This window comes from Artibeus jamaicensis, unplaced genomic scaffold, assembly GCF_021234435.1.
Source record: "Artibeus jamaicensis isolate MK-2021 breed Jamaican fruit bat unplaced genomic scaffold, CSHL_Jam_final contig_700, whole genome shotgun sequence".
In the NCBI taxonomy this organism is placed as follows: domain Eukaryota; kingdom Metazoa; phylum Chordata; class Mammalia; order Chiroptera; family Phyllostomidae; genus Artibeus; species Artibeus jamaicensis.
The window spans coordinates 8,151,167-8,178,937 of record NW_026521930.1 but is presented as its reverse complement, the minus strand read 5'-3'; the positions used below and the strand labels follow the sequence as shown (position 1 = coordinate 8,178,937).

The window sequence follows — 27,771 nt, the reverse complement described above, 5'->3', positions numbered from 1 at the left end:
AGAGCACAAAACAGGGTAGAAAATCAAAGGCAAGCCCTATATGTCCACGTGGGTCAGGAAATACTAGGTTGGCCAAAGAGTTTTTTTTTTCCATAAGAAGGCTTTAATAGTGCTTAGTTGTCTTAAAACTTCATTCAAAAATTTTTTGTTAAATTGTATTGTAATAGCATTCATATCAGCATGCACTTTTAAAAAATATCAAAATTGGTGAATTTTTGTGTAGCCATTTTAATATTGAAGATGAAAGAAAATAACATTTTCAGTGTATTATGCTTTATTATTTCAAGAAAGGTAAAAATGCAATTGAAATGCAAAAAAAAAAAGATTTGTGCAGTGTATAGATAAGGTGCTGTGACTGATTGAATGTGTCAGAAGTGGTTTGCAAAGTTTCGTACTGGAGATTTCTCTCTGGACGATGCTCCATGGTTGCTAGTGATTAAATTGAGACATTAATTGAGAACAATTAACATACCACATGGGGGATAGCCAGCATGCTCAAAATATCCAACTCAAGCATAGAAAATCATTTGCACCAACTTGGTTATAACCTGTTGATTGCTTTGATATTTGGGTTCCACATAAGTTAAGCAAAAAACCACCTTCTTGACAGTTATTTCCACATGCAATCGTTGTCTACAAAAATGTTCCATTTTTAAAACAAACGGTGGGCCATGAAAAGTGGGTACTTTACAATAATGTGGAACGGAAGACATCACGGGGCAAGCAAAATGAACCACTACCAACCACACGGAAGGCTGGTCTTCATCCAGAGAAGGCAGTGGTGTGGCTGTGGTGGGATTGGAAGGGAATCCTCTATTATGAGTTTCTTCTGGAAAACCAAACTATTAATTCCAGCAAGTACTCCCAATTAGACCAACTGAAAGCAGCACTTGATGAGGAGCATCTGGAATTAGTCAACAGAAAACGTATAATTTTCCATCAGGATAACTAAAGCTCACACTTTTTTCATGATCAGGCAAAAACTGTTAACAGCTTGGCTGGAAAAGTTCTCATTTATCTGCTGTAGTCACCTGACAGTGCATGTTTGGATTTTCATTTACTTCTGTCTTCACAAATTCTCTTAATAGAAAAAAATGCCAATTTCCTGGAAAACGGCAAAAGGCACCTTGGAATGGTTATTTGCTCAAAAAGATACAAAGTTTTAGGAATTATAAAGTTGCTTGAGATATGACAGAAGGTAGTGGAACAAAAAAGCGAATACGTTGTTCAGCGAAGTTATTGGCAGAAAAAAAGTGTATCTTTTGGTTTTGTATTAAAACCGAACAAACTTTTTGGCCGACCCACTAGAACATTGTTAGCTCTTGGGAATTCCTCATCCTCCCCCATCACAACCCCTCTGTCCAGAGGGCATTGCTCTCCTGACGTGTGAGAGCAATCATTTACTGCAAACTGAACTGCTTAAAATCTCTATCTCGGTTTCCCAGGATTAGGAGTCAAGTCTCAGTAGGGCTCTCCCAGGCTGCAATCGGAGCCTCGCCTGAGCTGTGCTGCAGAAGGCCAGGCTCACGTGGTGGTTGGCAGCGTTCAGCTGCCTTCCTGCTCTCAAGCAAGAGGCCTCCATAGGACAGCCCACAACAGGGCAGCTTGCATGTTCAAAGCCAGCAAGGGAGAGGTTTTTCTTTTCTCTTTGACTCCATAGACAATATTATTTTACACACAGTCAGTGTTTTTTACCACTTTGTTACTCATTCCCTTTGACATCTCAGTCTTCTCCTTAGGGTCACTTTCTTTCTGCCTCAAGTACATTCTTAGTAGTTTCAGGATTGGGTGAGACAAGTGAGGTACCAGGGGCATAAAATTGAAAGATGTACAGGGGCTGCAGTCTGGATAATTGAGTGTGACCTATTTTTAAGATCACTAATTCTATGATTATGTTTTATTCCTTACACTTATCCATTGAATTTTAGTTTTTGTTGACTATATTTTTCATTTCTAATAGTTCTTTTTCATGTGTTATGTCACTTTTTATGTTTTATAGCTCTCTGCAGGTACTTAAAATCTCATCTCCAATTTCATGGACGTAGAAAGCACACATGTCATTGGATCTGACTTCTTCAGTGCCTGACGCATTTGTGAGTCTTCTGCTGATTCTTATCTGCTGGACTTCGTTCCTGGTGCTTTATTTCCATGTGCTCAGTGAATTTGCCAGTTGTTGCCCTCTGTGGCCTGTAATAAAGTGGCTTTATACAGAAAGGATTTCTTTGCCTCTGCCAGGTGCCCAAAAAGATTTCGGCGAGGGGATCACTCCCTCGGGTGATATGAACTTGCGTTGGAAAGCTACAGAGTGTCAGCATGTGATTTCAATTTATCAGTGAGTTATTTTCCCTTTTCCGATGAACACCAAGATGGTTTTATTTATTTTTTATTTAAATTTTTTCCAGACTCCATGCTTGGGGAAAATACGGAATTCACCCACTGCTTTTTGGGGAAAAAAAATTTATTTACTTGTTTTCTTTTCTTTAGAGAAGGGAGGGAGAAAGAAAGACAGGGAGAGAAAGATTGACATCTGAAACAGCAGTTGGTTGCTTCTCACATACCCCCAACTGAGGACCCGGCCTGCAACCCAGGCATGTGCTCTGACTGGGAATTGAACCAGTGACCTTTTGATTCATAGGCAGGTGCTCAGCCCACTGAGCCACAACTAGCCAGGGCTGTGGCCCCAGCTTTGTGGGCAAGAATCACTTCTCAGGGTCCTGGCTGATGTGGCTCAGTTGTTTGAGTGATGAGTAGAAAGAGAAAGGTCACCGGTTTGATTCCCAGTCAGGGAACATACTTGGGTTGAGGGTCCGGTCCCTGGTCAGGGCATGTGCGAGAGGCAACCAATTAGTGTTTCTGTCTCCCATCAATGTTTCTTTCCCTCTTTCTCCTTCCCTTCCCATCTCTGTAAAAATAAATAAATCTTAAAAAAAAAGTCACCTGCTAGGCACATCACCTTATATTGGCCCTTTTAACCCATGAGCCCATGAGGACAAAAATCCCAGCCCAAGTAGTTTCAATGCTGTGATCACCTCTCTGGGTTCTCCCTTTACTTGGTTTTTGGCCTGCAGATTCCTTATGAGGTCTGTTCAGAAGGTATCCAGCCATGTAATATGAAAAATAGAGACTTTTATTGAAGAAGATACAGGATATAAGAAACATTGTACATAGGACAATGACGCCTCAGTCTCCTTCAAAGTTGGCACCTTGGGACCTTACACAGTTCTCCGAATTACCATAAGCTGCCCTGTTGTATTTTCCTGAATTTCATTGATAGTCTCATATCACTTCCTTTTCCAAGGTGATTTTAGTTTGGGGAAAAGCCAAAAGTTGCACCGCGCCAAGTCTGGGCCGTAGCGGGGCTGAGTCACCTAGGTGATTTAATGTTTCACAAAAAACTGCATGAGATGTGATGTGTGAGTGGGCATGTTGTGTGATGAAGCTGCCAATTACCTGTTAATTGCCTACAGCTTTGGCCTTCTGAATCATCCGAGCAGTTACCCCCGGAAGAATGTTCAAACTTAGTGCAAAATCTGATGCAGATTCTTGCTCACTTTGAATGCAACAGCCACACAGTACACATGCTCACTCAGTGGTATCTCCTGCCCTCACTGATGAGTACAATGAAGTCGTCACTGTTCACGGATACACATTCCAGCCCACTCGCCTTGGCTGCCGGGTTACACTCAAGTCATGCAAATTGTTCTCATTACAGTGATAATGGCTGGACTTTTTCCAGACAGACCGTGTATATCTCGTTGGCCCTTTGATGCTTTTAAGAAGAGTTAAACCATTTTGTTCAGCAATTTTAGTTATTTATAAATAGAACTGTAGCCTCTTTAACAGGTTAACAATGGCAGCTCAGATCAGGCATAGCCTTGGAGCAAGTGACAGGGATCAGAGGCATGAAGGAAGATCTGGGTATATCTGGCAGAAGGGTCTCCCACTCCGCAAAAACTACATATAAAAAATGGGCAAGAAATTTCAATGTATGAGATGGCCTGATGATTTTCTACAGGTTTAAAGAAGGGCTTCTGTGGGTTAATCTGACAACATCTCAGTAGGCAGTAGGCAAAGGACACAAATGGGCAAGTCACCAGGAGTAGTGACGGAGCCAACAATGTTTACCTTTATGAGCAATCAAATACATAAATTGAAGCTAGCAACCATGGAGAGCAGTGGAGGGGGTGCAGGCGCTTGTCTCCTGCTGATGAGCCTGTAAAGAAGGCAATTTTGGTAATATTGTCAAAAAGCTGTAGCAGCAGACACATTACCCCAGAAATGCCACTTCTGTAAAATTCCTCCAAGGAAATAATTATGTGTGTGTGTAGAAATTGAGCTACAGATATTCAGGGCAAGGTATTCTGCAAATTATTTGTGAAAATGAAAAACGTACATACAAGTGAGAAATCACTCCTACTCCCAACCACTTTCCTTCTCTGGGACCATATAAAGTTTGTTGACAATTGCCTTCTTTGTCCTTTTTGTCCCATGCCTGTGGAAAACTGCTGCCAACATTTAGTGTATATCAGTTTTCTTGTAATGACTGTATCAATATAAAAATGGACTTACCCTCCACACGTCGACTTGCAGTATGCTGTTACGTGGATGTCGGCATTGCCCGTCTCTGCCCAAAGGCCAATCTCACCCTCTGTCATGGCTAATCCGTGGTCTCTTATCAGACTCTACCAGAATTTATTGAACTTTTCTCCTGTTATTTCTCCACTCTAATAAGCAGTTCTGTAGAGAACACCACTGTACATAACATGTTTATACATGTGTGCCACTCTTTTCTGTAGGATGTATTCCTGAAGCAGGACTGAAGACCTGAATGTGCACTTTTTAAATGTAAAGGCTAAGACCAGTGGTGTGCTAGGGCCTGCTGAGATTATCTTGTGTTAAATTTTCAGGAAGTCCGAGAGCTGACTGTTGAACACAACCACTATTACAAATTAAATTATGTTAATATACAAATAAATAGGTCATGTTAAACACAAAGCTAATAAATACTGAAAACTCATTACTGCCTAATTATGTTACCATACTTACTGTTATCTGAGTTCACATCTCTTGTGTCTGGACCATAGAAATACTACATAATAGCACCTACGATGCATCCCCTCCTAATTTTCCACTCATTGATAGCATACATAGCTTGAAATTAGCCATGATGGCAATATTTAAACCATGGAAATTGGAAAATGCTACAGACCAGCCCCTTCCCCTTTTTCCAGAGTGCCAGTTGCTAAATATTTGCTGGCCCACAACTGTATACAACTGAATTAAAGTTATAATGAAAAACTTGTACACTAAGTTACACTTCCGCCAGAAGAGTCTTACTGGATCTTGCTTTTAAAACATGTTTTCATGACAGGTATCTCATTAATGAGCATTTTAATTTGCATGGCTTTGTGTATCATCGCAAATGTTGTGGTCATTGGTGCACTGCGAATTGCCTTATTCCTGTGGCTTGTTTTTCTACTGGGTTGACTGACTTCAAAAAGAAAAAGGTGGAGGAGAGGGAAAAATTTGGAGATCTAGTAATAACCACCCTTTGCTGTTTGTGGCAGATACTTTTCTCCAGTTTCTTTTTCATATTTGCTTGTGTTTTCTTTTCCTCCCTATACCAAGTATTTTTCTCTTTAGGTAGTTCAATGTCCCCACTTTTTTCCAATGTCACTTTGAGGGTACCATTTCTTAAGAAAAACATCTCTAGATGTCCCTGGAACTACCTGGAAGGCTGTGCATTAAATGTTATCTTGTTCCACTTCTGGGTGGGGCTGTTTTTGCCAGTGTGTGTTTTTGCATCTGTGTTAGTGTGTGGTCTGTGTGTCACATGTGTGCTCCTGAATCTAAACTGCCATGCCCTCCATTTGTTCACATCTAGTTTCCCCACGTGTCAGGTGGGAATTGGAGGAATCATGGGTGTGCTGGACCCACTGGGATACATAAGAAGAGACAGTAAGTGAAGTACTTACTGCATTTCCCGAAGTTTCTACAAGGATCATAATTGATTTTATGAGGAAACATTTTTTAAAGAAACCTGTTTTGACTTCTGTCTCCTTAGAGATGTGGCTGTAGCTAGGACTCTGGACCAGCTCCCTGGCCCACTACATGACTGGGTGCTGGGGCAGGACGCACCTGCTTCCACCAGGTCCAGAATCTGGCAAGTGGGGGTTTCAACCCAAGCCTCCTAGATCCCCCAAATCCCCAATACTCTACTAGAGCCATTGTACTGTTGTTCAGGTTGGGCTCTGGCAAGTTCTATCTGCACCGACAGGGGGCGCCATTCCCTAACTTTCTTAAGGGCTGTACCCCGCTACCTAGCACCCTGCCGTCAGTTCTAGATGGGTGAGGGACCAGGTCCCCGAATACCTAGATTTGTGGAGTCAGCCTAAGAGAACAGTTCTGGGGAGGGCCGGGCCTCGTCAGCTAGGGCAAGCCTATGACCCCCGACATTTTACCCAACTCCCGAGGATCTGAAGCCTCCGGCGTGGGTCTCCAAGTGGCTGCAGCCAAGGGTGTGGTGGGTCGGGGTTTAAGATACGCACTTGGGACCTGTTGCGCCAAACAACACTGGCCGCGGAGGATAGGGCAACTTGAATCTCCCCTGGGCCACCCAGGGCGTCTAGTGGAAGCGGGCCAGGGGCACACCCAGATCTTACCTTGGCGGGATGTGCAGCTCAAGTCCCTCCAGATCCCCACCCTTCCTTTGGTGGGAGGGCAGCACTTGTCGCGAATCCCTTCAGGACCCTTTTGCTCGCACGCCCCAAGGAACATATGCACGCACGCGCCTGAGGCTTTTTTTCCGGAACTTTACTGAGACCAGATGGTCGCAGAAAAGGAACTCTGGGAATCCCGCGATCATTCGCCCCTAGTTTAGCGATAGTTGGAGGTCAGGGCCAAAATCACGTGGCTCAGAAATTTGTCCAGCGAAGCCTGCAGGGCGGGGCTGAAGTCTCCAGGGTAGTGCCGGGCGAGGGTCACCAGCAGGCAGTGGCCCAGGAGCTGCGGAGGGACAGAGTGGTCCCCACCGAGGTCCATCTGTCCTCCCATACTATTCCCTTGTGGGAGCGCCCCCCGCCCACACTGAGAGGGTCCAGCCCTCACCTTGAAGTTGACCGGGTCCACTTGCAGCTTGTGCGCGTGCAGGTCGCTCAGAGCTGACAGGGCGCCAGGCAGGTCGTCCAGGTGGTCCACAGCCAGGGACAACGCATCGGCCACCTTCTGGCCGTGGGCTTTGACCTGGGCGGAGCCGGGGCTCAGGTCCAGGTGGAGGAAGTAGGTCTTGGTGGAGGGGAAGGCCAGGAAGGTCCTTTGGGAGGAACAGCGAGTGAGGTGCTACCCTGGGTGGGGTAGGGGCTTGAGGAGGAGGGCACCGTGAGGGGTGGGGAAGCCGTTCCCCCGGCGGTCAGGAAGGCAGGTGATCCTAGAGGGCGCTAGGGCCTCTCCGCACCTCTCCAGGGCCTCCGTGGTGTAGATGCCCACGTTGTTACCCAGCTTTCTCCACAACGCACACAGTGCGTCCCTCTCCGCTGAGGACAGGACCATCTTGGAACCTCAGGCCCGCGGTGTGAGCTTAGTGTGAACTGCGCTGGCGCCAGTCGGCCGGCCGTTCCCGTGGCCTCTGGGGGGTGCCATGTCGCAGTCTTGTCTCTAGGGGCCCGGGAGCATCCAATCCCCATCTGCTCTGACCTGGGACCTTCCCAATTGCGCCAGACTCCAAGAACCCCGTTTTTGTAGTATTTATTCTGTGGAAGCCAATACTTAATACATATAATTACTAGGTAACACTAAATTTTAGCATGGATTTTGGCATTGCTTGTCAGTTTATTCTACTTCCTTCCCAAGTCTGACACCTACCTCCCTGAGTCTATTTTATTCGTTGTGTAAAATGAATACAATTTATTCTTCCAGAGGTTGTTGTGAGAATTAAATGGATGGGAAATGCTAAGTTCCTTGCTCATAGCAGATGTTTCTTTCAAAAACAGTGGACATTTGTTGAGTGCCTAGGGTATGTGGTAATAATAGCTAATACCTATGCAGCACTTATTCTGTGCCAGGCACCACTCTTTTTGTGGTGGTCGTGGTGGCGGTAAAACTCCTATATCATAAAATGTGCCATCTTAGTCATTTTAATGCCTACCATTCAGGCCCTGGCTGGTGTGGCTCAGTTGGTTGGTCAGCCTGCAAAGCAAAAGGTTGTGGGTGGGATTCCCGGGCAGGACACGTGACTGAATTGCAGGTTCTGCCCTCAGTCGCCCCCCAGGTCAATGTTTCTCTTCTTCTCTCTCTAAAAAATTGAGTGTACAATTTGGTGTCCTTAATTACATTCCCGCTGTTGTGCAACTGTCATCACTATTCAGTTCCAGAACTTTTCCATCATCCCAAAGAGAAGCTCTGTATCCATTACCAGTCATTCTGCAGCCCTTCTCCTCTGGCCCTGGGCGGCTAGCAGAGTGCTCTCTGATGCTGGATTTGCCTGTTCTGGATGCTTCATGTGAATAGAATGATGCAGTATATGGTCTTTTTGTGTCTGGCTTCTTTCACCGAGCACATTTTCAAGGTTTATACACCTTGTATCAGTGCTCCACCCGCTTTTATGGCTGAACAAAATTCCATTGTATGGATGAACCACATTTTGTTGGTCTCTTCATCAGTTGATGGACACTTGGCTTGTTCCCTCACTTTTCCTAATACAATGAGGAAGACTGCCTCTTACTGAGAGCTTAGACTCTTCCGTGAGCTGTGCTGAAAGCATCACAAACTGAGGCAGGAGATCTGCTAACTCATTTTCCAAGGACCACTCTTGAACCCAGGGGAGAAGGGACACTGCTCTCCAGCTAGAAGCTTGGAGGTGGACAGCGGCCAGGACCTGACACCTTAAGGCCTTGCTCTGAAGCTGCAGTACTGGGGGCTGCTCTGTGGGCAGGAAGCACATTGGGGCGCAAGCTCTTTGGCCCTAGCTTTCCTCTCCCTTGCAGCACTGGGGTGAATGAGAGGTGCCAGCCTGCCATGGATGTTGAGCTGGGCCCCAAAACTTGGTCTCCAAGCCTTGTAATGGCTCCGAGATGAAGTGTCTACAGGTGAGCCTCCTGGAGATGGCCCCAGGTGAAAGGGGTGCCTCCAGCAAATTGCCTGGCATCTGCAATTTTATGTAGACTCTGTGTGTGTTTGGGAGGCACTCGGTGGAGAACGGAGCATACCGTTCAGCTCTGAGTGTGACCCATCTGGCTGCCCCACTGTCCAACTCTGGGAGGAGCCTTTGGAGAGCTCAGAGTTACTAGACTGGAGGCCCCCCGCTCTGAGTGTCAATGCCATAGACTGGAAAGATGGAAGGTGATTCCATTATTTAAGTAAACTTGTGTGGAATAGCAAAACCTTGAGAATGAATTGTAGAACAGGGAATGAATGTAGGCAGCAAAAGCACTGCAGGGTGAGGGTGGTGGGGGCTGCCCAGTGAATCAGGCAGTGACAGGACTGCAGCCACTCCTTCCTCTGCCTTTTATCCCCTGCCCTCTCTTCGCCCGCTGCGCAGACGCCTTCGGTCCGAGGTAAGGAGAACCACCCCCACCCTTGGCACGTTCGAGGGCACAGAGAACCGAGGCCACGCAGGTTGCAGCCCACTCAGACTTTATTCAAAGGTCAGGAAGTGCCGGTGCGCAGAGCGCAAAGGGGCCCAGACCCAGGGCAGGGATAGCCGCGGCTCCAGCTTAACGGTATTTGGAGGTCAGCACGGTGCTCACGGAGGCCAGGAACTTGTCCAGGGAGGCGTGAACGGCAGGGGTGAAATCAGAGGGGAGGTGGCTGGCCAGAGTCACCAGCAGGCAGTGGCTCAGGAGCTGCGAAGAGAGGCGGCGTCAGGGGGCTTCGGGGCGCGGCCTCCGGCGCGCTCCACCTCCTGGAACCCGCGGGAGCCCTCTGCCCAGACCTCCGCCGCCCCGCCGCCCTGCCGCCCTGCCGCCGCCGCGCTCACCTTGAAGTTGACGGGGTCCACACGCAGCTTGTAGGCGTGCAGGTCGCTCAGAGCCGACAGGGCGCCAGGCAGGTCGTCCAGGTGGCCCACGGCGGTGGTCAGGGCGTCGGCCACCTTCTTGCCGTGGCCCTTGACCTGAGCGGAGCCGTGGGCCAGGTCGAAGTGAGGGAAGTAGGTCTTGGTGGTGGGGAAGCTCAGGAACATCCTGCGGGCAGAAGAGGGTGGGAGGCGGGCTTGAGGGTGGGGGTGGTGGGTCCAGGGCGGGGGCGTGAGCCAGGTGCTGGCTGGCCTGTTGGGGCAGGTCCGCGTTCTAGACCCCGAGGTCCCCTGAGATCTGGGGGTGCGGGCGCCAGCCAGGTCGGAGCCTCCCGAGACGCTGCCCGCAGGCCCTCGGGCCGGTGTGGAGGCCCGGGGTCCAGCACCAACAGGGAAAGGGAGGTCCTCACCTCTCCAGGGCCTCTGCGCCATAGTCGCCGGCCTGGCCGCCAACCTTATCCCAGGCGGCCTTGACGTTGCCTTTGTCAGCGGCGGACAGCACCATGGTCGGTTCTTTCTGAGTCTGTGTAGGGACCAGAAGGGTGGCGGGCGGGGAGTGTGCGGGGCCTTTATGTCTGGAGCGCGAGGGGCACGCCCGCCGGGGCTGCGCTCATTGGCTGGCTCAGAGCCCAGAAAACTCCTGGGCTTGCACAGCAGGGGGCGCCTGGCAAGAGAGGTGGAGGGGCGGCCTGTACTTTGGGGAGGAACCCAGTGTCCCCTGGCCGAGATATTTCTTTCTCCCGGTGGCTGCTTCTTGACCGCTGCATCCACCTCCTCTAGGAGTGATATCTTTGCCCTGGTTGCTGGAGGTCGGTTACTAGAGGTGGGTGGTTGCTGACTCTTCCACCGCATTAAGCTCTTGACACTCTTTAGGGTCTCTGAATTTCCCTAGACCCAGGTTGCTCTTTCCTGAGGACCTGCCCTGGACCTAGGCTTGGTACACACTGGACATGTTTAATTTTGGCAGAATCAAGGAGTGAATGGGCTATTGAGTGGGGAGGAAGGAAGAAAGACCTCACCTAGTCCAGGCCAGAGAGTGATAGGTGTGTGCACAAGGAGGTCTTTGTTCACATGTCAAAAATTCTTGCCTTTCCCTGGCTGGTTGGCTCAGTGGATTGAGCACTGGCCTGCGAACCAAAGGGTGGCCCGTTGGATTCCCAGTCAGGGCACATGCCTGCATTGCGGACCAAGTCCCCAGCTGGGGGCGCATGAGAACAACCACACACTGATGTTTCTCTCCTCTTTCTCCTTCCCTCCCCCTTTCTAAAAATAAATAAATAAGATCTAAAAAAAAATTTCCTGCCTGGATTCCCTCCTGCTTCCCTTCCGTCTTGATTCTTCCAGCCCCTTGCCCCCACCCCACACATAATTACTACATTTGATTGAGCACCCGTTGCAGGGGAGGGGGGAACAAATACTGAGGGATGTGCTCCGTATGACTGGTATGGGAGGCTCCTGGCTTGAGCTTCTTCTCCCATGGTGGTTGGTGGCTCTGCAGCCTCATCTTGGGAATTCATCAAGGTGGCCTCCCCTGTTCAGGATCCCTGACTGAACAAATGGTCCTGATTCACAATGATACCTCCCCCCCCCACCCCGTCAGTTCCTCAAATTTTGCCTGAGGCAAGACTCGATAGGTAAATAGTGATTGAATTAGTAAATAAAGCAATTGTTTAACAAGAGCTGAGCTTTCAACCTGGTTAGGGACAGAGACAGTCATAAATTCATCACAAGTCATATAGTTTCAAACCTCATTAAAGAGCCCTAAGAAAACATGAAGGGAGCGGATGAGACATTCAAGGATATTAGGGTTAGTCTGACAATCATGGTAGGCTTCCCTGAGGAGGTGAGACTGGAGAATGAGTATTAGGTGGAGCAGGGTGGGAGGGAGCCCCCACTTGGCTTGTCGGGGGCTGGGGGAGAGAGAGCCTCTGTGGCTACAGAACAGATGAGGGAGATGTGGGTGTGAAGAAGCAGGCCAGACCCTGCAGGATGGGGGAAGAGAGGGACTTCCAGTGAAACAGTGAGAAGCGGCAGGAATTCTGGCTGGTACAGTTCCTTTACTGGTGACAAGTGATGGCCCCTTGGTCTGGTTGGCGGTAGGGCATTACTGATGAGGTTTAACATCAGCACTGAATGAAAAGGGAAGTCATTGATACGCCCGCCCCTCTGTCCGCATTCCTCTCCTAGCAGCTTTACTGAAGACTTGCACTGCATGTCCAGGTGGAACTGACGTGGGCAGAAAAGAAAGCAGCTCAGACAAGCCTCAGCAAGTCTCCCTTGGGCTCGCTCCTCTGTGTCTGCTCTTCTCATTTTGTTCTTTCTGGACCTTCCCCCCACTTCGTTCCACTTCTCCTTCTTACGATTCTTCATTCTTCCTGATTTTGTTCCCAGCCTCAGGCCCAGTCCCGGCTCTGAAAAATAAAAAGGATAAGACATTGGGGGCTTAGAAGCAGCAAATTCCACTCCCCAGGCCTGGGACAAACCCCTCCTTCTGCACCTTGCTGCAATCCTCCTGCCCCCAAGTCCTTTTAAGGCAAGACTTAGAGAACATATCTCAGTCAATGGCTTACATCTGTCATATAGGAAGAACTCCCACATATATATAAGGAAAAATGCAAGTGGCTTAAGTAAAAAATTGGCAAAGGAAATTAACAAAAATATAGAAATGACTAATACATTGACGAAACTGAGATTGGAATAAACTGGCCAAAAGAGATGTAGAGAAGAGTCAGTTGAATGAGAAGAGCAGACTGCAGACAAATATTTGTGTTATGATGATATTCCTGACAAAAATGTGTAGCTGTGGATGTACCCATGTCCCCTCAGCACAGGATAGAGGCCACTGGGCTTAGTTCCAAACTCTTGACTTGAACTTCTGCAGGGGTGGGAGGGCAGGGCAAAAGGACACTGCCTCCCTACTTTGAGTAACACAAAAAGGGCATGTGTGCGTGTGTGTGTGAAAGTATAAGTGGATTTTAACTTACTGTTTTTCTCCTTTTAAACAAAAATGAAGTTGGACTGTGAGGCAGAGGACAAGTGCATGATGGAGAGGAGGGTGCAACTCCCTAGATCTTCCGGGTCCCATGTCCAAAAGCAAAGTGGTGAGCAAAGGGCTTGCCACCCTCCCAAACCTTTTACCCAGTGCTGTGTGTCACCCTAGAGATTGGGGTTGGGCCAGGGCACCGATGCTGTCCCCCACCCACACAGGTGGCTGCAGAGCCAGGTGGGGTGCGGGGGATTCCAGTGTCGAGTCCACAGCTTCAGCACCTGGGACAGGGGCCTATTCAACTATATTCCTCACAGCTCCGCAGATCAGCTGGGAAACCCCAGGAACCTCTGGCAACAGAGGGGCATTGAGCTGAGGGACACGGCTGGGAACACAACGAGCTATTAATGTGCCTCATGAAATGCCAAACAAGCGAGTAGGGTGCTTTGGTAAAGTGCTCCCCCCAGGGCACCCAGGGCTGCAGGCAGCTCACGCCCCTCTTCCCAGACCGCCCTGCCCACCTGCCTGCAGAGCTTTATTTGTGACTTTGCGGAGGACTTTATTTGTGACTTTGTGACTCTGATCCCCGTTCCATCTCACCTTCTCTCTAGTAGGGAGGAGGTGGGAACCTCATAAAAATTGTCTAGCACCTGCCTTTGTACCAGGAGTGGCATATTTGGGCGAGTTGATTGCTTGGTTTTATTTTGATCTAGATTGTTTGTTTAACAGTGACCAGTCAGGGAGACTTCAGAGTGGGTGGCAACTCTCTCTCTCTCTCTCTCTCTTTGAAATCCTCACCTGAGGACCTTTTTTTATTCTTGCTTCTAGAGAGAAAGGAAGGGAGCGACGGAGGGAGGTAAAGACGGGGGTGGAAGGGAGGAGAGAGAGAGAAATATCTGTACCTGCGCCAACTGGAAATTGAACCTGCAACCTGGGTAGGTGCCCTGACTGGGAGTCAAATCCGCAGCCTTTCCTATAGGATGACGTTCCAACCAACCGAGCCACATGGGCCAGGGCAGCTGGTGACTCTTAATACCCCCCACCTCTGCCCCAGAGACCAGCCCTTGGGAGTCTGGCCCCTCCTAGGACAGAAGCCTGGTTCAGCGTATTCCTGGAAGCGTCCATCTTAAATCTCTTCCCTTCTCCCTCTCCTGCCCTCTCTTCGCCCGCTGCGCAGACGCCTTCGGTCCGAGGTAAGGAGAACCACCCCCACCCTTGGCACGTTCGGGGGCACAGAGAACCGAGGCCACGCAGGTTGCAGCCCACTCAGACTTTATTCAAAGGTCAGGAAGTGCCGGTGCGCAGAGCGCAAAGGGGCCCAGACCCAGGGCAGGGATAGCCGCGGCTCCAGCTTAACGGTATTTGGAGGTCAGCACGGTGCTCACGGAGGCCAGGAACTTGTCCAGGGAGGCGTGAACGGCAGGGGTGAAATCAGAGGGGAGGTGGCTGGCCAGAGTCACCAGCAGGCAGTGGCTCAGGAGCTGCGAAGAGAGGCGGCGTCAGGGGGCTTCGGGGCGCGGCCTCCGGCGCGCTCCACCTCCTGGAACCCGCGGGAGCCCTCTGCCCAGACCTCCGCCGCCCCGCCGCCCTGCCGCCCTGCCGCCGCCGCGCTCACCTTGAAGTTGACGGGGTCCACACGCAGCTTGTAGGCGTGCAGGTCGCTCAGAGCCGACAGGGCGCCAGGCAGGTCGTCCAGGTGGCCCACGGCGGTGGTCAGGGCGTCGGCCACCTTCTTGCCGTGGCCCTTGACCTGAGCGGAGCCGTGGGCCAGGTCGAAGTGAGGGAAGTAGGTCTTGGTGGTGGGGAAGCTCAGGAACATCCTGCGGGCAGAAGAGGGTGGGAGGCGGGCTTGAGGGTGGGGGTGGTGGGTCCAGGGCGGGGGCGTGAGCCAGGTGCTGGCTGGCCTGTTGGGGCAGGTCCGCGTTCTAGACCCCGAGGTCCCCTGAGATCTGGGGGTGCGGGCGCCAGCCAGGTCGGAGCCTCCCGAGACGCTGCCCGCAGGCCCTCGGGCCGGTGTGGAGGCCCGGGGTCCAGCACCAACAGGGAAAGGGAGGTCCTCACCTCTCCAGGGCCTCTGCGCCATAGTCGCCGGCCTGGCCGCCAACCTTATCCCAGGCGGCCTTGACGTTGCCTTTGTCGGCGGCGGACAGCACCATGGTTGGTTCTTTCTGAGTCTGTGTAAGGACCAGAAGGGTGGCGGGCGGGGAGTGTGCGGGGCCTTTATGTCTGGAGCGCGAGGGGCACGCCCGCCGGGGCTGCGCTCATTGGCTGGCGCGGTTCCAGGGAGCGAGGCCCCGGAGCCCTCTGGAGAGAAGGGGCGGTGGGCTTCCCCGGCGCACCCGCACTCTGGGTCACGCGCAGGCCGAGGTCCGGCCCTCGAGGGTCCCCTCTTTGCAGGTGCTGCGGTTCTGGGGTTCTCACACAGGTGCCTGGGCCACCCAAATCCCCCTTGCACCCGGGTGTGGCCGGAGCCGGGGAAAGCAATCTGTATTTGCCTGTCAGGGTGGGTGCACATTGTTTCCGAAGTGAAACACGTCGCTTTTGCTCTGCACTTTGCCTTGTACCAGTTGTTCATGTCAACAACGAGGACGACGGGTATTACGGGGTGAATCCTCCACACGCTCCTGCTCCCAATACATTAAGGTCAGCACGGGGAACCCTGCCGCGCCAGCGTCAGGACTAGCCGGCAGCATCCTTCTCACACTTGGGGGCCCAGCCCTCTGCCGGGCTCAGCCCTTCCCCGCACCCCGCACCCCAGCAGACTGGGACGGGTCGCTGCGCCAACCGCCTTGTTGAGTCTGCAGAGCACCGGAATCCTCTCCCGGCCTCTGTACCCTGGTCTGCAAAGGTTGTGGGTGAAGCGCTAAGGTTTCTGCCCAAAGCAGCAGAGGGAAGAGATTGGGGGTGGGGGGCGGGGAGGTCGGCTTTGGCCAGAAAACGCGCAGACACTGAGGCGCAGCGTCTGGGGCTGGGGTGTGGGATGGGGGTTGGGCGGCCATGGTCTTGCCAGACACCCACCCAGCATTATGATCCCAGAAATTATTGCAAAGCCCAGCGAGGTAGGTTTTTTCCCCCTCATCGATGCGTTAGGCTCAGATCATATAGCTTGTTGGTGTGAACCGGGTGGAAACCTGCTCTGTCTGCCAGACTGTGGCCATCTAGCAGTTCCACCGTACCCCTCCCCAGGGCCACAGGTTGCGGCAGGTTGAGCGGGGGAGGGGGGGCGTGGGAGGAAGTGGGAAGGGAACACAGAGGAGGGGCCAGGGAGCCCTGGACCCAGATCTCTGAGAGACCTCAGCCCAGGAACTCGGCCGCCGGGCCTGGGTGCCAGCGTCTGTCTGCAGGGAAGGCGGAGATTCACACTCGCCGCTGCCGGCGTGAGGAAGGGATGCGGGGAGAATAAAGGAGTGAACGCGACGCGCTTTGCGGAACGCTGCGGGAGCGCCCGATGCGCACTGAGACCCTTAAACGCCTCCCCCCGCCCATTCAAGCGCCCACTCTGTCCCACCACACGCCCCCGCCACAGGAGGGCGACTGTTTTGTTCAGGACTTCGGGTGTCCTGTCCAGACTCGGGATTGTCAGCCTGGGAACCGTCCTCATTCCAAGGCTGGAGGGCCCCCAGGGTCCGCTCCTGGGCCCCAATTCCTTATCCGCAAAGTTTTGGGGTCCTTCCCTAAGATTCCAGGTGGCTCCGGGGGGACCCAGAGCTTCCCTGCCCAGCAACAGTGATGTCCGCCCCAGGACCCAAAGACTGCACATGCTCAGGTCTCCGCCTTCGAGGCCCGTTTATTGACAGGTGGGCACGCGACTCAGCGGTACTTCTCGGTCAGCACTATGGCCACGCCCGTCAGGAACTTGTCCCACGCCGCCTGCATCTCGACGGTGAACTCGTTCTGTAGGTGGGAGGCCAGCACCACTTGGAAACACTGGATCAGCAGCTGCAGGAGAAGGGGCGGGTTAGAGGGTATCTGTCTCCTCCAGTTTCTCCAGGAAGCCCCATCCTCCGACTTCGCGCGAACCCCACTGCGGCCAAGGCTGTCTCACTGGGAAGTTGGCAGGGTCCACGCGTAGCACGTGCGCGTGCAGGTCCGCGAGAGGGCTCAGGGCCGCGCGCAGGTTGTCCACGTGCTGCACGGCAACGCCCACTGCCTCCAGCACCCGCTGTCCGTGGCTCAGCAGGTGCACCTCGTCCGGGAAGGCGCCCAGGTGCTTGAAGTAGACCTTGGTGCTGGGGTACACAGTGAAGAGCCTGCGGGAGCAGGTTAGTGGGGAGGGCGGGCAGGGTGGGATCCTCCAGCTCCTGCACCGCCCAGACCCCTGGAAACCCCTGTCTCTCCTGTGCCGTCCCCCGCCCCCGTCTTAGGCCTCACACCCTTCTCTCCACCTCCCCGAGATTGTGGAGACTTACCCTCTACCCACCTGAGCAGCAGCTCCGCCCCGAAGTACGCCTCGTGTCCTGCGATCAGGTCCCAGACCTGCGCGACGTGGGCGCGCTCCTGAGCGGTGAGCATGGCGCGGGCGTGGCGTGCTCTGCGAGTCTCCGGCCTCCCGCCAGGCCTCCTTATAACAGCACCCGCCCACCACAACCTCCCTGCGTGCGCCCCGCTTTTATCTGCAGCGGCGCGGCGGGAACGCGGGCAACCTCTGCCAGCACCGGGAATCGTCGCTGGGCCAGTTTCCCAGGGCCTCGCAGACCACGGCCTCGGGCGTCCCTGGGTCACTGGCACTGACGCCGCCGTGCGTGGGTATCTTTGTGGTGGACTTTAGCTGGAGCTGCAATGACTTCCCTGCGGGCAGAGTTACAGCTTTGCGCGCCAGGAGGGAGCCCATGGAAGTATCAGGAGAAAGAGTGGGGGCATGGAACCCCCTTTCCCCGCGAGGGGCCAGGAAGGTAACTGCATCAGACACTCCCGCAGCGCGGGAACTATGACACCAGGCTTTGAAGAAAAGTCCCCTGAGTCCCCACACGCAGTCAACGCGCTCCGCGAGGCGACAGTCTTTGAGCGATTTGTAAAGAAGGTTTGAGGTGTAAATGCACCCAGAGGAAACAGCACGGATGTGCCTGCTGTCGCTCTGCTCTCTCCGGGCTGCTTCCCTGGGCTTCGAAGACGCAAGGACCACCTCAAAGACACCTGGGCGTGGCCTCCAGGACGGGAGTGACACGACCCTCACTTTGTTCCTTTCCCTCAGTACTGAGGACGCGTCCAGCTCACTCCACCCCCACCCATTTATTGGGGGAGCAGCGGGAGGAACTTAGGGAGCATTCAGAGGTAGAAGAGAGTTCGAGGCCTGTCCTCTGCGGTCCCTGGACGGCGCTCAGCGGTACTTCTCGGTCAGGACGCTGGACACGACGGACAGGAACTTGTCCCAAGCGGCGTGGGCGTCGGCCGTGAAGTCCGCGGGGAAGTGCGAGGCCACCGTGACCAGCAGACAGTGGGACAGGAGCTGGGGGGCGGGAGGGCTGCTCAGGGCGGGGCCGGAGTGGGGCTGGGCGCTCTTCGGGTGGGGACGGCGCCCCTGTCGCGGACACTGCCCTGGTCGCACTGTGGCCCCGCCTCTGCCCTACGGGCGATGTTGTCGATGTTCTTGACCGCGTCGTCCACGGCGGCCACCACCTTGGAGCCGTGCGCGTGCAGATGCGCAGAGCCGGGGTGCAGGTCGAAGTGCGGGAAGTAGGTCTTGGTCTGGGGGAAGCTGGTGAAGAGCCTGCGGGGTGGGGGTGGGGGGGGCGGAGCGCGAGCTCCGGAAGAGAGCAGTCTGTCCACCGCCTCGCCATCGCCCTCCTCCTCTCAGGGCTTGAGGACCCACACTCAACCCTGTCACAGGCCCTGCAAACTTGGCAGACCCCATTTCTCTCCCAGTCTGAACTTTCCCACTGAGCTCCACCCTCCTCAGCTAGAGACGCCCCCAGCACCCCAACCAACCTAACCCTGCCTATTCCAGACCACAGTGACTCCTGGCTTTTCTCCCTGCTTCCCTGCTTCCCACTGGGCCTGCACACCAGCTCTTCAACACCCACCGCCTTGGCATCCTGCCCCTGTCACCTCCCCTGGCCAGAGGGGCCTCCTTCCATCCCTTAACTGGCTCCCCACTTCACCTTCTGCCAGAAATAGAGCTCTCTCCAGAGGCATCCCTGGAAGATTCTTTAGAGAAATCTCTTTTGATGTCGATTTCTTCAGGGTCAGAGATCCCAGCATCAGTGCTGGTAGCGATCTGACTGTCTCAGAAGGCACTTCGGGCCTTGGGAGAAACTGCCCTTGTCCTTCCCAGTGCCTGCTCCTACTCAGGCCTCATAGGCCCAGGGTCAGTTAGATGTCTGTGCCATTCATCTTCCCCAACTCACTGGCTCCTCCTCACTGTCCCCTGCCCTCGCTAAGCCTGAATTGTCACCTACCTGGCCCCATCGCAGCCTGTCTGGCACTCATCTCTCCAGGGCCTCAGTGCTGGAGAGGCGTCCGCCTGTGCCAAGATCTTGCCCACATGGACACGTTGGAGGTCTTCTTGGCCTTGGTCGGAGACAGGGCAGTGACAGAGCTTGAGTGGAGCGAGCCCTGGACTGGCCTCTGTGGCGCTCAGCCCCCAGGGTCTCCTTATGCACTGGGACCCAGGGCAGGGGGCCAGGCTGGGGTCATTTTGTTGGGAGAGGGGTGGGGGCAGTAAGGGTGAGGTCTCTTATGCAGTGACAATGAGCAGTCAGAGCCTTGAGGGACAGGTGGGGTGAGGGGCTATCACTCCAGCCCCCTCCCTGGGCCACAGCCAGATCCCAGGTTCCAGGAGACACGGGCCAAGGCTTGGGTGGAAGCTCCCAGTGTCAGCCCGGCCCAGAGACTGGCCTCTGTAATGACTGACCCCAACCTCTGTGTCCTTTTGATGAAAGAAGGCCCTCAGAGAAGCATTCTTTGTTCCCTAAGCTTCTGTAACAGGATCTTGTAAGCTGCAGTTTACAAATGAGTAAACTGAGGCCCATAGAGGGAAACTGAGGCCAGGTGTTGCAGGGTGTGACAGTTTTGGCTTTAGTCCCTCTCCTACCTCTGATGTTTAACCACCTGCTTATCTGGATGAGGTTCTCTGCCTGTGGTTCTACAGGCCAAGCACTCCAGCAACTTGTTTGGTTGGGAACTCTCCAAGCTGGGCACCCATGCTAGGGAGAAGCTAGACTCTTCAAATAAAGCCTGGAGTCACAGGAGCCTACAATTCTGTCTGTCATATTCTCACCCCAGCCTGTATAAGATCCCTCTCCTGCTCTGTTTATATTTTTTTATCCTTTCAATCTATTCCTCTCCCCTCCCCCATAGGCAATCATACTCATGTGTGTAGGGAACCAGTTCAGGTGGCATGGGAATGTAGCCCAGCCCCCACGCCAGTGGAGAGCGAGGTCCCCAGCACACAGGAGCCAGGCCCACAGATAGGTTCTCCCGTGAGGAATCAGGCCTGCATTGTACCTAGGTTGCTATGAGACTTGCTTTTGCTAAAACTCCCTCACCCTGAATTGAGGCAAAAAGTGCTCACTGTAACTTCCTAAGATCTGTGCTAAACCTTCCAAGTATGGAGTATAACTGGTTCAACCACTTTTCCCCTTGGTCTACAATAGCCTTCTCTTTGAAGTAATTAGCCACATTCTTTCCTTTGTTATCTGTAAAAGGTAATCACCTACAGCAAACCTGTGCATAGTAAATGAGGACCACCCTCCATGTAATGTACCCAGAGAAGCAACAAAAGCTGGTCCAGGCAGGGGTCAGGGTCCTCTCTCTCACTTAGAGAGTGGCTGTGCCTTCTCCACAGGACTTTCTGTAGTCCATGTGAATTTGTTTATTGTAGCCACAACACATGGATCCTGCCAGCCAGGATCTGCATCAAATGTGCTTAATAAATGTTTCTTGCAAAGGGTACATTTTCATATATGTATTTTTAAGTTAAACAAAAAAATAGCTTGATTTAAAAGTTTTAATTATAACAAACATTTCTTCATAAATGCATCTTTTTTGAAATAATGAATTTTTGTAGTAAGAAGGGGAAGGACATAAAATATAGTGGTTGTTTTTTTTTTAAGAATTGTAATTACTTCTTTTTAAAATTATTTATTTATCTTTAGAAGGGAAGGGAAGGAGAGAGGGAGAGAAATATCAGTGTATGGTTGCTTCTTATGTGTCCCCTGCTGGGACCTGGCCCCTGCTGGGATCTGGCCTGAAACCCAGGATGTGCCGTGGCTGGGAATCGAACTGCAATCCTTTGGTTTGCAGGCCCATGCTCAATTCACTGAGCTACACCAGCCAGGGCTGATAATGTTCTTTAATAGAAGAAAGGGCTGGATAGAACCGCATCAACGACTACCCCCACAGGAAGAGGGCTTGGGTTATTCATCCTTGTTTTGTGTGTTTTCCCTGGGCTCCTGCACCGAGCACTTGTGGCCAAAACCATGAAGTCCATGATGTGGGGGTTGAGCTGAGCTGTGGGCTCCCCCAGAGCCTGACCTGTCTTTATGTCTGAGCCAGGAATTTGGGGCCTCCCGGCAGAAGGGGCTTGCAGACCAATCCCAGAGCCCGGGCCTGGGCCTGCTGGGGTGACTACAGAGCTCCTCCCTGTGTGCTTTTCCCCACAGCCACCTCCCAGGCTGCCCCCCAGAGTGTGCCCAGGGGTGCTCAGAGGAAGATGCGGAGCCTCTGCCAACAGCTCTGTTTCTGGACCGAGCCCTCAAATTTGCGGTGTGGACAAGTTTCTCCCCAGCATGACCAACATTCATTTTTTTCCCTAAGCTTTTATTTTTTTATTGTATTGTTTCCATTACTATTTAGTCCCCTTTTACCCCTTACCCCCCGCAATCACCCCACTGTCGTCCATGTCCACAAGTCCTTTTTGCTCAGTCCCTCAGTGTTATGACTTTTATTTGTTCGTGGCACCTGTGTTTATTTGTTGTTGAGGTTGAGCTTTTTCTCACATGATGATTAGAATCTGTTTGTTCATTTTCACTAGTCAAATGAACTCAGAGTCTATTTCTGTGATTTGGTTTATTTATGTTTTAATTTTTTAAAGAGATTTTATTTACTTTAGAAAGAGGGGGAGGGAGGGAGGAAGAGAAGAGAGAAACATTGATGTGTGAGAGATACTTTGATTGATTGCCTCTTGCACGCCCTCAACTTGGGTCCCGACCCACAACCCAGGTATGTGCCCTGACTGAGAATCAAACTGGCGACACTTTGGTTTGCAGGCCGGCGGCACTCAATCCACTGAGCCACACCAGCCAGGACTGTAATTTGGTTTATTGTACACACACACATAAACACATAATCTTTGCACACTCAGGCTTTTCTTTCTACATTTTCTTTAACACATGTTTTGTGCATGTATTTAAAATGTTTTAAAATTTTTTATATAAAAATTAAATGCATTAATTGTAATAGCAATCCTCACAAAAGTACAGCTCAAATAGAATTTCCCTTCTCACCCCCTCAGTTCTAGAGATAACCCTTTAACCATTTCCTAGAAATCTTCAGTGAATTGTGAATACACGTGCAACAACCTGAGTAACGCCTGATGAGCTGTCTTCCCCAGTCAGGAGTGTGGGGCTGCCCTGGTGCTCATCTCAGGCTCCAGAGGCTCCGGCCAGAGCCTCAGGACCTCCTGGGCCTTCCTCCCTCATCCCGAACCCTGCCACGGCTGCTGATCTACAAGGAGGGAAAACCTCCTGCCCCCTCCGCTCTGCTCTCCACCGACGTCCTCCTAGATTTCACCTGGGGCCTCTTCCCCGGAAGCTCCTTCCCTGATATTGTCATTCTGATGAACATCACTGTGTTAACAGGTCCACCTTGCCTACTCCATTTAAAAGTGCAACTGCACCTCCCCCCCACACACGTGACTGTCCAATCTCCTACCTGCTCTACTTCTCTTTTTTTCCACAGGAAAAAAAAGTGTTTTGGGGGAAGGATGAAGAGGGTGAAGGGAGGTCAAATATATGGTGATGGACGGAGACTAGCCTTTGTGTGGTGAACACACAATAGAGAATACACATGTTGTGTTATAAAGTTGTACATCTGACACTTACATAATGTTAACCAATGTTTCCTCAATACATTTTCAAAAACTAGAATTGAAAAAAAAGCAAAATATATTTTTCTCTCACTAGGATGTGAGCTCAGGAAAGCAGAAGATTTTCACTTTCATTTCATTTATTTATTTATTTATTTATTTATTTTAAATATTTTATTATTTATTTATCTTTAGAGGGGAAGGGGGGGAAGGAGAGAGGGAGAGAAACATCAATGTATGGTTGCCTTTTTTGTGCGTCCCCTGCTGGGAACTGGCCTGCAGGGAACCGGCCTGCAACCCAGGCATGTGCCCTGACTGGGAATCGAACCGCGATCGTGTGGTTCGCAGGCCCGCGCTCAATCCACTGAGCTACACCAGCCAGGGCATTTCATTTATTTATTTACTAAAAAGATTTTATTTACTTTAGAGAAAGGGATGGAAAAAGAGAGGGAGAGAAATGTCAGTGTGTGGTTGCCTCTTATGTGTCTGCAGCTGGGGTCCTGGTCCACAACCCAGTCGCGGGCCCTGACTGGGAATCAACTGGTGACCCTTTGGTTCGCAGGACTCACTTTAATTTTATGTACTGGTATATTCCAAGCATCCCAAACAGGACTGCCCAGAGCACGCACCCTCAAAGTGCTTGTTTAGTGAGTCAGTGGTCCTTGCACCTCACCCTAATGCAGTGTGACCTGCCTGCCCTGCTGTTGCAGGAAAATGAAGCAACCAGACACCAAGGGTTTCTGGAGTACGAGGTTTATTAACGTGCACGGGTCCATAGGACTCAGTCTCCAAATTCTGAGCCCCGAACAAAGGATTCTTGAGGTTTATATAGCCTTCGGGGGTAGTAAAGCAAGATACAGAAGCAGGATTTTGGAAGTTAGTCCTAGCTACAAGGCAAAAGGAAAGTACAAAGGCTAAATTCGAAGGTTAGTTTTTAACAGCAGGGGTGCTAATCTCAGCCCTAGCTAATGCTTATCCCAGACAGCCCCATCATTCTCCCCAGGGTGCCTGGGGCCTGGACAAATAAAGGTTAAACAAAGGTTCTTCAAAGCTTCCCATATCACTGCCTCCTGATTGCTGAGCTCAGGGCCAGGAGCACCAGGAGTGCATGGTGGGTACCTTCCTGACGGTGGACAAGAAGCTGACACCGGTCTTTATGCAGCTCTGACACACTCTGTCTTCAAATTAGCCAGCACAAATAGTCACTGATGTTTTGGAATGTGAAGAGTCCCTGTAGTCACTCGAGGTCATGGGGAGACAGGCCCAGAGGCAAGGAGAGTCTGGCCAGGTTCACAATGTTACTGGAAATGAAGCGACCAGACACTGAGGGATTCTGGAGTACGAGGTTTATTCCTTTTTACATGCATGGGCCCAGAGGAGTCAGTCTCCAAATTCTGAGCCCTGAACAAAAGATTCTTGGGGAATATATAGATTAGGGGTCTTCCTATCTACGTGGCAAAGCAAGATACAGAAACAGAATGCGGTAATTAGTTCTGTCTACGGGGCAGAAGCAGAGCTCAAGGACACAGAATCAGAATGCGGTAATTAGTTCTATCTACGGATGAAGCAGAGTTCAAAGGCTCCTATCATTCAGTTCAAAGGCTCCTATCAACAAAGCTCACTGGAGGTGGGGCTGGTGCCTCTGGAGAGAGATTCCTCATACCCAGGCCTTTCCATAGGCCTCTTCCACATGCTGAGTCCTAAGGCCCAGCTCCTGGCAGGCAGCTCCAGGACAGGTAGGCACATGGGACCACACTCCACACCCCACACCCCACACCCACACTCCTAGGCAGGAGTCCCTCTGAGTCAGAGTCCTCCCTGGAGAAAGGGGACCCAAGTCAGTCACCTCCCCTGGGACAGAGTCTGTCTGCAGAGGTGAGAATCCCCTGAACCCTAAAGTCAGACAAGCAGCAGGAGCAGTCTGGGGTAGGCTTGTGAATGCTTCTACAAGTTCCATTCAATCTTCATGGATTATATTTGGTCACCTATCCCGTGCTAGGCCAGTTCTATCAGTGGGGGACACAGCAAGAAACAAACAGACAAATGCTTGCTCCTCAGAGCTGATGTTCTGTGCAGTACAGAATGAGTGCAGCAGGTAAGTACACCCGTGAGAAAGGGAGAGCAGCCCCTCCCACCCAGGCTCTCACTGCAAATCCTGGGTTCTATTGAATAAAAACGTTAGAATGTGGACATCAATCTTGGCTACCTGTGTCTGTGATGCTTGAGGCAAAAAAGAATCTGCCCTGGCTGGTGTGGCTCAGTGGGTTGAGTGCAGGCCTGAGAACCAAGGGGGTTGCCAGTTCAATTCCCAGTCAGGGCACATGCCTGGGTTGCAGGCCAGGTCCCTGGATGGGGGCGTGTTAGAGGCAGCCAATTGATGTTTCTTGCACACATTGATATTTATCTCCCTCCTTCTCCCTCCCTTCCTCTCTCTCTAAAAATAAATAAATAAAATCTTAAAAAAAAAAAAGAACCCTGTCCAAACAGGGAAAACATGGACTGCCCAAACCACAGGAGTAACCAAGCGTCCTGTCCTGGCGTATATGAGCGACTGCTACTTCTTTACCAATGGCACGCTCAGCCTCCTTTTCCTCTTCTCATCTCCTAGATAAGAATGATTAAGATGCTCAGGCGTGGGTTACTCTCACCTCTTGGCAGCATCCAATCCGGACCAGACCCTCCTTCCCTGAGTCCTCATCTCCTAACATGAGGCTTAACCCTCTCACTCAGATACCTGCGGCTCCCCACGGCGGGTTGTCTCCTCCCCGGCAGTGAGTTAATGATAGCAAGCTTAGCAAGTTCGACTGCCTCCAGGAGAGTTCCGGAGGTTTCTGACGTGGGAGCTCTGACACCAGGAAGGAGGAGCCGGAAGGAGTCATGGGTATTGCTGAGAGTGGATGCAGTTTTAGATAAGGTGGTCGGGGAAGATGTCACTGAAATGGTCATTTTTTAAAATTTTTAAAATTTATTTTTACAGATGGGAAAAGGGAAGGAGATAGAGAGGGAGAGAAACATCAGTGTGACAGAGAAACATCGATTGGTTGCCTCTCATACCCTCCAGCTGGGGGACCGGGCCTGCAACCCAGGCATGTGCCTTGTCCAGGAATCCAACTGGCGACCTTTCACTTTGCAGAAGGACATCCAACCAACTGAGCCACACAGTTCAGGGCTGAGATGATGAATTTGAGCAAGTATTTGCAGGAGTTAGAAGAATAAATCATGTGGTGTTTGGAGGGAGAGTGCGTGCAGCAAGCAGAGAGGAAATAACAAGTGCAAAGGCCCCTCGAGGGGCCAGTGGCCGGGGCAGAGTGAGTGAGGGTGAGAGGAGCCGTACTGAGGTCCGAGTTTATTGTCCAGGAGTGATATGGCCCCTCTCTTTCACCATCTGGATCCAATAATTATTATTTTAAATTATATTTTATCAATTATGTTATCACAATTGTCCTAATTTTTCCCCCTTTGCCCCCCTTCCACCCAGCACCCCCACTCCCTCAGGCAGTTCCTGCATCATTGTTCACGTCCATGGGTCAGGTGTGTAAGTCCTTTGGCTGCTCCATTTCCTATGCTGTGCTTTACACCCCCATGGCTATTCTGTGACTACCTGTTCGTACTTCTTAATCCCTCACCTCTTCATCCATTCCCCACACTCCCTCCCATCTGGCAATCAACAAAACACTGCCCATATCCATGGTTCTGTCTCTGTTCTTCTTGCTTGCTTAGTTTGTTTTTTTTATTTTTAAAGATTTTATTTATTTGTTTTTGGAGAGAGGGGAAGGGAGGGAGAAAGAGGAGAGAAATGTCAATGTGTGGCTGCCTCTTGTGTGCCCTGGTGCCCCACACTGGGGAACCTGGACTGCAACCCAGGTGTGTGCCTTAATTGGGAATTGAATCAGTGGACTTTCAGTTTGCAGGCTGGTGCTCAGTCCACTGAGCCATACTAGCCAGGGTAGTTTGTTTTTTAGATTCAATTGTTGATAGATTTATATTTATTGCCATTTTACTGTTTATCGGTTTGATCTTCTTTTGCTTAAATGAAAAATATGGGACGCTTCACGCATTTGCGTGTCATCCTTTCACGGAAGGAAGGGCCTAGCTAATCTTCTCTGCATCGTTCCAATTTTAGTACGTGTGCTGCCAAAGTGAACACTGGATCCATTAATTGCCATTATTTGCTTTGTATACACAAGGAGATATCTGAGTGTGTTTTTTTTCCCTTCTGAACAATATGGAAGTGAGTGGTGGGCCTCCTGAAGTCTATTGTAAATCTAAGTGAACTAACGACATTCCTCGGAATCAAATTTCCCCATTCATGCCCAAACTTTGTTCGGTTTGGGATCTGACCCAGGTTCACACATAGCATTTAGTTGTCTCTTTGTTCTATTATTCCAGAAATTCTCCATTCCACACCCACCTTGTCCTCATATCAATGACTTGTTGAAGCATACGGCCAGCTGTCTTGTGGAGTATCCCACATTTTGGATTGGTCTGATGGTTTCACTGAAGTGTCATTTAGCTGGTTCCCTTATCCATGCATTTCCTATACGTGAGAAGTCAGATCTACATTTGATCTTAGCCAAAAGGCAGAGAAGCCAGAAGTCACATCTAAGGGATTGATGAGAGTCAGGTTAGTACGTGGCAGTAAAAAGGCAACCCATGGAATGGGAGAAAATATTTTCAAACCATATATGTGATCAAGAACTTGCATCCAGAATATAGAAATAGCTATTAAAACTCAGCAACACAAAGACAACC

General features: G+C 51.3%; 5 protein-coding genes and 1 pseudogene across 6 annotated transcripts; all 6 read right to left on the bottom strand.

Annotated features, from left to right (window-relative positions):
* Window positions 1-4,129: 4,129 nt before the first annotated feature.
* On the bottom strand, window positions 4,130-7,631 carry HBQ1 (hemoglobin subunit theta 1). 2 transcript variants are annotated; one of them, XR_008392738.1, is made up of 4 exons: window positions 7,454-7,631; window positions 7,108-7,312; window positions 6,663-7,005; window positions 4,130-4,213 (listed from the first exon to the last, which is right to left on the bottom strand). XR_008392738.1 is itself a non-coding variant. In XM_037157375.2 (3 exons), the coding sequence occupies exons 1-3, from the start codon at window positions 7,546-7,548 to the stop codon at window positions 6,877-6,879; spliced, it is 429 nt and encodes a 142-aa protein (XP_037013270.1). In that variant the 5' UTR covers window positions 7,549-7,631; the 3' UTR covers window positions 6,580-6,876. The 2 variants fall into 2 exon arrangements, 1 of the variants encoding a protein (XP_037013270.1); XM_037157375.2 differs by lacking the exon at window positions 4,130-4,213 and having other exon boundaries at window positions 6,580-7,005.
* A 1,982-nt stretch (window positions 7,632-9,613) lies between these two features.
* LOC119058257 (hemoglobin subunit alpha) lies at window positions 9,614-10,556 on the bottom strand. The gene is made up of 3 exons (XM_037157363.2): window positions 10,420-10,556; window positions 9,974-10,178; window positions 9,614-9,839 (listed from the first exon to the last, which is right to left on the bottom strand). The coding sequence occupies exons 1-3, from the start codon at window positions 10,512-10,514 to the stop codon at window positions 9,711-9,713; spliced, it is 429 nt and encodes a 142-aa protein (XP_037013258.1). The 5' UTR covers window positions 10,515-10,556; the 3' UTR covers window positions 9,614-9,710.
* A 3,694-nt stretch (window positions 10,557-14,250) lies between these two features.
* LOC119058204 (hemoglobin subunit alpha) lies at window positions 14,251-15,199 on the bottom strand. Its single transcript, XM_037157257.2, has 3 exons — window positions 15,057-15,199; window positions 14,611-14,815; window positions 14,251-14,476 (listed from the first exon to the last, which is right to left on the bottom strand). Exons 1-3 carry the CDS (start codon window positions 15,149-15,151, stop codon window positions 14,348-14,350), a joined length of 429 nt encoding a protein of 142 aa, XP_037013152.1. The 5' UTR covers window positions 15,152-15,199; the 3' UTR covers window positions 14,251-14,347.
* Window positions 15,200-16,757: 1,558 nt separating this feature from the next.
* On the bottom strand, window positions 16,758-18,422 carry HBM (hemoglobin subunit mu). Its single transcript, XM_037157258.2, has 3 exons — window positions 17,416-18,422; window positions 17,041-17,245; window positions 16,758-16,934 (listed from the first exon to the last, which is right to left on the bottom strand). Exons 1-3 carry the CDS (start codon window positions 17,505-17,507, stop codon window positions 16,806-16,808), a joined length of 426 nt encoding a protein of 141 aa, XP_037013153.2. The 5' UTR covers window positions 17,508-18,422; the 3' UTR covers window positions 16,758-16,805.
* On the bottom strand, window positions 18,313-21,834 carry LOC119058155 (hemoglobin subunit zeta-like). Its single transcript, XM_053671731.1, has 4 exons — window positions 21,807-21,834; window positions 19,391-19,502; window positions 18,525-18,702; window positions 18,313-18,441 (listed from the first exon to the last, which is right to left on the bottom strand). Exons 1-4 carry the CDS (start codon window positions 21,832-21,834, stop codon window positions 18,313-18,315), a joined length of 447 nt encoding a protein of 148 aa, XP_053527706.1.
* Window positions 21,835-27,053: 5,219 nt separating this feature from the next.
* On the bottom strand, window positions 27,054-27,166 carry LOC119058284 (uncharacterized; annotated as a pseudogene).
* Between the last annotated feature and the right edge of the window lie 605 nt (window positions 27,167-27,771).

Coding starts and splice junctions, on each gene's coding strand:
- LOC119058155 (XM_053671731.1), bottom strand. CDS start 21,834: ATGGACGACAGTGGGGTGATTGCGGGGG. Junction 19,503..21,806: donor CAGTGGGGTGATTGCGGGGG/GTAAGGGGTAAA, acceptor TCTCCGACCAAG/GCCAAGAAGACCTCCAACGT. Junction 18,442..18,524: donor CACAGTGCGACCAGGGCAGT/GTCCGCGACAGG, acceptor CCCGCCCCCCAG/CTCCTGTCCCACTGTCTGCT.
- LOC119058257 (XM_037157363.2), bottom strand. CDS start 10,514: ATGGTGCTGTCCGCCGCTGACAAAGGCAACGTCAAGGCCGCCTGGGAT. Junction 10,179..10,419: donor GGCGCAGAGGCCCTGGAGAG/GTGAGGACCTCC, acceptor TTCTGCCCGCAG/GATGTTCCTGAGCTTCCCCA. Junction 9,840..9,973: donor TGGACCCCGTCAACTTCAAG/GTGAGCGCGGCG, acceptor CTCTCTTCGCAG/CTCCTGAGCCACTGCCTGCT.
- HBQ1 (XM_037157375.2), bottom strand. CDS start 7,548: ATGGTCCTGTCCTCAGCGGAGAGGGACGCACTGTGTGCGTTGTGGAGA. Junction 7,313..7,453: donor ACCACGGAGGCCCTGGAGAG/GTGCGGAGAGGC, acceptor TTCCTCCCAAAG/GACCTTCCTGGCCTTCCCCT. Junction 7,006..7,107: donor TGGACCCGGTCAACTTCAAG/GTGAGGGCTGGA, acceptor GTCCCTCCGCAG/CTCCTGGGCCACTGCCTGCT.
- LOC119058204 (XM_037157257.2), bottom strand. CDS start 15,151: ATGGTGCTGTCCGCCGCCGACAAAGGCAACGTCAAGGCCGCCTGGGAT. Junction 14,816..15,056: donor GGCGCAGAGGCCCTGGAGAG/GTGAGGACCTCC, acceptor TTCTGCCCGCAG/GATGTTCCTGAGCTTCCCCA. Junction 14,477..14,610: donor TGGACCCCGTCAACTTCAAG/GTGAGCGCGGCG, acceptor CTCTCTTCGCAG/CTCCTGAGCCACTGCCTGCT.
- HBM (XM_037157258.2), bottom strand. CDS start 17,507: ATGCTCACCGCTCAGGAGCGCGCCCACGTCGCGCAGGTCTGGGACCTG. Junction 17,246..17,415: donor GGGGCGGAGCTGCTGCTCAG/GTGGGTAGAGGG, acceptor CTGCTCCCGCAG/GCTCTTCACTGTGTACCCCA. Junction 16,935..17,040: donor TGGACCCTGCCAACTTCCCA/GTGAGACAGCCT, acceptor CTTCTCCTGCAG/CTGCTGATCCAGTGTTTCCA.